The sequence below is a fragment of the Poecilia latipinna genome, unplaced genomic scaffold, assembly GCF_001443285.1.
Source record: "Poecilia latipinna isolate Pla-1442-1.1 unplaced genomic scaffold, P_latipinna-1.0 Scaffold1511, whole genome shotgun sequence".
Taxonomy (NCBI): Eukaryota; Metazoa; Chordata; class Actinopteri; order Cyprinodontiformes; family Poeciliidae; genus Poecilia; species Poecilia latipinna.
Window position 1 is genome coordinate 109,706 of NW_015114127.1, and position 7,497 is coordinate 117,202.

The window sequence follows — 7,497 nt, forward strand, 5'->3', positions numbered from 1 at the left end:
AAGTTGCACTTTGGAACGACCTTAATATTGTATCATGTTTTTGATCTGAGTTTGTTTTACAGCATGAAATGTCTGAATGAGTGCTCATCCAAGACTGGTGATTCCATACTTTTTGCCAGGGGTTGTAGAAATTCTGTCCATGAAAGTAATGAACAGAATCGGTGACAAAGGGCAGCTTTGGCGGAGTCCAACTTTCACCGGAAACGACCTGACTTACTGCTGGCAATGTGGACCAGACTCTGACACCGGTCATACAGGGACCTGACAGCCCGTATCAAAGGGCCCGGTACCCCATACTCCCGGAGAACCCTCCACAGGGCCCCCCGAGGGACACGGTCGAACGCCTTCTCCAAGTCCACAACACACATCTCTCACATCTCTAATTCAACTGTCTGACAAACCTCTGATGGACAGTAGAACTTACATATGACAGAGCGCCGACCAGAGCTCCACCACACAGCACCGTGTACAGGATGTTCTGTCCAGAGCCTCCAGGAACTGACGACATGGGCCGCCGCTGCACACCTGCACAGGAAACCATGGGCACGTTAGATAATTCACTGAATTTGGTTCTCTTTGAGCCCAAAAGGCTGTGGCACCCCTCCTCCACCCATGTCAGGTTCCTGCTGACTGGTGGCTCTGCAAAGCTCCTGCAGGGCAGGAATAATGTGTGGTTGAGCGCTAAGCTGCAGCTCTGTTAATGTGAAACGGATTTAAAGGGCTCAACTAACTCTAATACACCAAGGGAAAGGATCATTTCCCACTGTCTTGTAAAGAAATAACAAGACATGGCTGTCCAGAAGCTTCACCTTAAGTATGACTCAGCATTTCATTTCCTGATGGAATTACTGAGTCGTCTCAGTCTTCCAAAACTAACCTAGAAATCAGCATTTATTGGCAGAACTCTACCAAAGAGGAGGCAGCCGTGAATGAGTAAATGCTGAACAACCAGTTGAACAATCAGAATAAATAGCCTTTATTTTCTATATTTTTTATTTGGAGTATTGGATTTGTGTCCTGGAGAGTATGCAGATATTTACCATCTTTTCTTCTTGAGAGAAGATGAGAGGAACTGTTTTAGTGACTCCCGTGTGTTTTAACGTCACATTTATTCTCTTTTTGATTTTCTTTACATTTCCATCCCTTGCTGTACCAACGTTATTCCCAAAGAGAGAAACTGAAAACCTGGCATACGATAGAGAAACAGATGACAGTCACAGTTTTACAGTTACATAAAAATAAGTAATAAATAATTATTTTGTCATAATTTTTATTATTTTCACAACAGTATCATAAAACATCATGATAAACATAATCTAAGTCCATATCGTCCACTCCTGGCCATATAGTAAATAAATATTACTGGGCTCAATGCTTCCTTTCTCCTTTTTTTTCCCGTACTTCATTATCCAAAATAAAAACAAACACACATATAAAGAGTTAAATATGAAAAAGATTGGGTAGAAAAAAAACAAAACATGTCCAAAGTACAAAAGAAAACTGACCTAACCCCAAGAGGATCATTGGAAGATAAGCAAGAAGGAGTTAAGGTTCATGTTAACCTTTTTCACAGTATGTATATATTGTGCAAAATGTACACAAACGAGGCCAAGATAAAGAGCTCACTCCCCTGTCTCAATGTTCTATGGGGCTCACGCTGTCAAATCATTAACCAGCTGCTGCAGTAGAAGCCAAGGTCTGAGGAACCTGGTCCTGTCCAGCGTTAAGGGTATTAACCTGTTCACTTATCCGGAGCTAATCCTACATGCTGGCAAATGACCTCCCAAACCTGTTATTTATACTTTCTAATCAGCTCCGGTCTATAAAAGTAGAAGGACATTGGGAGAACATTTTTAAACACTGTAGGGTACGCAGGTCAGAAAGTCATTGGATTTGTATGTTACACCCTCCTCTGTTTAAGTGAGAGGACATTAGAGAAAGGAGCTGAAGAAGTTACAGCCCAGGAGTCACTCTGAGAGCTTTACCAGTTAATATTTCCAAAATAAAACTTCTCTAGCTGCCATGTTTTTAAGGGTTGTCATTTTCTGTCTAGTTTTATCTTGCAGTGTTTGGAAAATGATTGGATATATTTAGAAGGACCTGTCACCCTAAATGCAGTTTTGAACCCAGTGAATGGGTGAGTGAGGGGCTTCGTGAAATACGTCACGTAGACACGCAAACGCTGATGGCGGTATTTTTGGCTGGTTGTAGTAGGTCATAATGAAGCATTTAAAGCAGAGCTGATGTCACACGCTGACCTTCCTCTAGCAGCGCGAGCTGCACTGCTCCGACTCGTGCCTCAGTATTCTCTCTCTCTCTCTACATTTGTCCACCGTCACACGCGCACGCCACGTGACTGACAGCGGCAACCATGTTTCCACGTTTACCCACACATTCATGAAGGTCATTTTTTAAGAGACTGCGCACTGAACTCGCAGTCCGTCAGTGACGCTCGGCAGAGGTCACTATGGTTCCCATACAGGCCATGCTAGCTCCTAGTCCGACAAAAACATCTGGTAAAAGGCTGTTAAAACACCGACTTTGTGCTGCTCCGTGAAACATGGCCACGCTCTAACGTTGAAGTATTAATTACAAACAGTGGAAATGACCAGTATTGTCATGTCACATGGGGAGACACTTAAATTTTCAGTCAACATTCCACAACGGAGTCAAATTATTCTAGAAACTACAAAGCGACAATTAAACTTAAGCCAAAATTCCATTCTGACAGTCATGTAACATCCTGAGTCATTGATTTTTACCCAGGTATTGACATTCGCATGAGGACAGCGTGTCCTATCACGTCTGTTACAACAGAGAGCAGACATTACATCACAGACCCACACTGTGGAGAGAAGACAGACATCCAGAGCTACTCTGTAAACTCACCGTCCAGGGGCAGCCTGTAGGCCGCTCTCCGAGCCAGAGGCCCACACCTCTGCCAGGCCGCTCTGCAGGAAAACATCGCTGGAGCTTCAGAAAGTGCTGAGTGGAAGAGAAGCACGGCGTGGTGTAGTCTCAGGAACGTGCAGGGAGGCGGAGACCAGACCTGCCCACTGTGGTGCGCTGTTGAGACAAGTGATTGGATTACTGGTGAGAAACTGCAGCAGGAATGTATGACGGGCGAGTAATGACAGAGGACAGTGGAGATATATGAGAGGTGCTTCCGAACCTGGAGCACTGTACTCAATTGGGGGCCCAGAGGAGTGCTTTTAGAAATTAAAAAAGGCTAATAAGTAGATAGAGGAATTCCCACTAAGACCATTATGGTTGCCTGGGGTGGTGGTGATCCTTCACAGCAGTCAATGGTGAAGCGTGACCCAGTCCATTACTGGACAACATAAGCTTTCTCCATTGTCAGGTCTCACTCCAGCCGGTTAATGTCTGTCTCCATTGATAGTGTAGCCCTCACTGTTGTGGCCCTGAGTAAGGGCAGGAGAAAAAGAAAAGAAACTGGAAAGAAAGAAGAAATATACATCTGAAAAGGAATTTGACCAGGAATTTGATCCTTGTATCGTTCATGCTCTACAAAAACACGTTCTCTGAATGTTGATGACATCAAATCTCTCCACACCATAATTCTTCAGAACAAGACTGAGTAGATCTTCTACAATCTGCTTTATGGTCTGCCTCCATACTATCTGTTGAACCTGAAACTCTGTTAACTCACACTGGCACTAATCACCCCCTATAAGTCATAGAGCCTTAATGCTTCCTCCACACCTGTTTTAAGACGCCCAAAAGCAGCAAGTGGAGATAATTTATTTGTCAGATTCCTATCTCGTTTTAGGTTTTTTTCGAGTTGGTTTGTTGGAGCGGTGCGGGAAAAACAAAAACATAGAAATATATCGCATTTGGAAAAGGCAGATTTGAGCATAAACTGGTATGTGAATGGTTCAGATGGAAATGGAGATAGGACATGAGGAAGACATGGATTTTGAAGGGTGGACGCCAGTGGGGAGAGGGAGAGGACGTGGAAGAAATAAAACAGATGAAGGAAAGGGAATTGGTGATACTCAAGGTAGTAAACGGGAACTGGAAGGAAGTAGCTCAGAAGAAGAAAGGACAGTTAGGAGGAAAGTTGTGAGGGAGGAATTTAAAATAATATTAAAATTTAAGAACGAGGAAGAACAAGATAACATCAGCCCCATTGTGGTGTCAAGAGAAATAAAAAAGAAAATTGGAGATGTTGAAATGATAAAGATTTTGAGAGATGGAAACCTATTGGTAGTTTGTAAAAACAAAGAACAAAAGAATAAGGCTTTAAATGTGGATAATATTTGCAAAAAAAACTGTGTTGGAGAAAAAAATCATGGGAGAAAAAAAAAAGTGATTTATGGGATCCCTCTGAAGATCTTGATAAAATTAAGAGAAGTATTGTGGGTGCAAAAGTGAATAACTTGAAAAGATTCTCAAAAACAATGAATGGAGAAAAGGTAGGAAGTTTGTCAATCTTCATTGAATTTGAAGAAAAAGAGTTGCCAAAATACATCAAAATAGGTCATCTCAGTTTTTAGGTCAGGCCTTATGTACCTCTACCACTTCGGTGTTTCAAATGTCAGAGGTATGGACACATAGCAGAGGTCGGTAAAGGTACGCGGAGATGTCCAAAATGTGGTAAAGATCACAAATTAGAAGAATGTAAAGAAGCACAAGAAAAATGTTTTAACTGTGGAGAGAAACATAGAGTTACGTATGGAGGATGTGAAGTAAGGAAGAAGGCAAAAGAAATCATACAGATTAAAATTACTAAAAACATAAGCTATGCAGAAGCAGTTAAAAATGTGAAGGAACAGAAAACAAGAAAGACTGAACAACTGCAAGTCAAACTCCACAGTCCGAAGAACATTTCACAATATCAATAGAAAAACTAATATTATTCATAGCATATGTTATCAACTGCACTGGCCAAGCCAAGCACAACACTGAAAAGATAAAAAAAATAACAGTAAGAGGAGCTGAAAAGTTTTTGGGGTTTAAAGAAGAGTCATGGGAGAACATAAACAAAACGTTGGAGGTAGATGGGAGACCAGGACCATCAGATGAAAATAGTACATGTTAATATTACAATGGAATGCAAGAAGTTTAATTGCTAACAGACAGGAACTTAAAGGTTATGTTGATGGTCTTGTAGAACAACCAGAAATTATTTGTGTTCAGGAAACATGGTTAAAAACAACATTAGATATTAGTGAAGGGGGAAGAAAAAGAAGAGAAAATACGAAACTTAAATACAAAGATTTATTACAGAGTGTTGAAGAAACAAATAATGTCTAGAGCATGAAATTAGAAGAGCACAAGTAAATAAAGAAAGTGTAGTGGCAGTATTTTTTGATTAGAAAAAGCATATGATATCATGTGGGTTCAGGAATTACTAACTAAATGATACAAGTTGGGCATTAAAGGGAAAATATTTAAATTGATTAAAGACTTTTTAACAAATAGGAAAATACAAGTTAGAATTGGTGAAGTAGTCTCAGGAAAATATATAGTAGAAAATGGAACTCCGCAAGGGAGTATTATAAGTCCGTTATTGTTCTCAATTAAGATCAGGGACGGCTGGTATAAGTGGGTTAGTAGGGCTAGGCCATCCCTGACATTTATAATAAAGTTTTAAAATAACTTAAAAATCAAACCTGAAATTAAATACATTTTAGAAATAATGTATCACATTTTGTTAAATTTTCAACAAACCTGGTGTCAAACTGCCTGGGGAAAATCCCTGGGTCTTTCCGAAGGGCTAACTTCTGACAGCCCCGTTCAGCTAACTGTCTGTCACGGCTCAGACTGATTGACACACAATCATTGAGAGACACAAAACCAAGTTCTGAAGGAATGAACAAACTACAATGAAGAATGAACTTATTATAATAAACAAAACAAATTGGGTGGGGTACCTGTGAATTATAATACACAAAGAGTAAAATAAATAAATAAATAAACAAATAAATAAATTTGGTGTCTCTCACATATAGTAGGTTTTCTTATTTTTCAAATTGGACGCGTCTCTTATTGGAATAAACACACACACCCACACACACACACATATATATTAGTCCACCCTTCAGATATCACCACCAGCTGCCACTGATTATGATAAATGATGTATTTAAAGATATTGGAAAAAGAAATGGGTTGTTCACTTTTTGCAGATGATGGAGCTGTTTGGAAAAGAGGAAAAAATGTAGATTTCATTGTAAAGACATTGCAAGAGGTTATTATTGAAATAGAGAAATGGGCATTGTAATGGGGATTTAAGTTTTTAGCTGAAAAAACCAAAAGTAATATTTTACTTTTGGTTATATTTCTGAGATATTTACTCAGAAAAAAATAAACAAGAAAATAAAATTTAAATTATATAACCAAAAATTAGAACAAGTGTATAAAATTTTAAGGGCTATGGTTTGATGAAAAATTAAAATGGAATATACATATTCAAAAAGTTGATGAATGTAAGAAAATCTTAGATATTTTGAGATGCTTGGCTGGCAGTGACTGGGGAGCAGATAGACAATCAATAAAACAGATTTATACAGGTATGTTAAGATCTAACATAGACTTTGGTTGTTTAGTTTATGGTTCAGGAGCTAAAACACATCTGGTTAAATTAGACATTATTCAACATCAGGCATTAAGATTATGTACTGGAGCATTTAAAACCACACCAACAGCAGCAATAGAAATAGAAATGGGAGAAATGCCATTAGATTTACGAAGAACAAAATTAGAAATTAATTATTGGTTAAATTCACAAGGTAATTATTTTGATCATCCATTTTAAATCCATGTTGGGAAAAAGAAAAGAAAGAAATGAGGAGTTTTGGATGGACAATTGAAAAGAAAATAAAAGAATTTAAAATTGATAATTTAGAAATTAGTCAAACACCAATATCAATTATACCACCCTGGATTCTACCACTAGCAACAAAAAATATGTCAATAATGGAAAAGAAACAAGACAAATCTTACACTGCAGATAGTTATTCAGTACAATTATATGTAAACAGTTATTATCAATATATTCAAATCTATACAGATGCATCAAAAATAACTGAAAAAATAGGAATAGCTTTTCTAGTGCCAGAATTAAATATAAAAATAGGAAAACAAATTGCAGACGGATTATCAGTATACACAGGAGAAATGCTGGCAATATTATTAGCTTTACAGTTGGTAGAAGACATAAAACCATTAAAAACAATAATATGTTCATATTTAAGCTCTGTATTATTAAGTTTAAAATATAATCATTCAGATAGTAGGACAGACATTTTATTAGAAATATTTCATACATTATTCAGAATACAAAACATGGGTTTAATAGTTATATTTGTGTGGGTTCCTTCCAGCACATATTGGAGTAGAAGGAAATGAGAGGGCAGATAAAATGGCAAAGAGGGCAGTTCAAAATCCTATTAGCTTTACAGTTAAAACAAGTAAATCTGAAGGAAAGAGTATTGTTAAACAAAAACTGATGAAAGTATTGCAAAAAAAAAT

At 38.1% G+C, this 7,497-nt stretch overlaps 1 protein-coding gene and 1 long non-coding RNA gene across 11 annotated transcripts in view; one reads left to right on the forward strand and one right to left on the reverse strand.

Moving 5' to 3' along the window:
* The window catches only part of LOC106963237 (uncharacterized), a 22,882-nt gene extending 22,578 nt beyond the window's left edge, over positions 1–304 (forward strand). Inside the window, exon 3 of the long non-coding RNA XR_001428154.1 lies at positions 129–304. This is a non-coding gene — a long non-coding RNA (uncharacterized LOC106963237). The remainder of the gene's footprint in view (positions 1–128) is intronic.
* Positions 1–3,105, reverse strand: part of mgarpa (mitochondria localized glutamic acid rich protein a) — a 28,176-nt gene extending 25,071 nt beyond the window's left edge. For 5 of the 10 annotated variants that reach the window (XM_015058031.1, XM_015058030.1, XM_015058033.1 and 2 more), the window contains exons 1-2: positions 2,890–3,104; positions 425–525 (exon numbers count right to left, since the gene is read on the reverse strand). In XM_015058031.1, the coding sequence (XP_014913517.1) occupies positions 425–525; positions 2,890–2,965 (177 nt within the window). In that variant the 5' untranslated portion in view covers positions 2,966–3,104. Of the gene's footprint in view, positions 1–424; positions 526–2,889 lie in introns of all 10 variants that reach the window. The other 5 variants (XM_015058029.1, XM_015058032.1, XM_015058026.1 and 2 more) reach the window with 3 other exon arrangements.
* Positions 3,106–7,497: the final 4,392 nt, after the last annotated feature.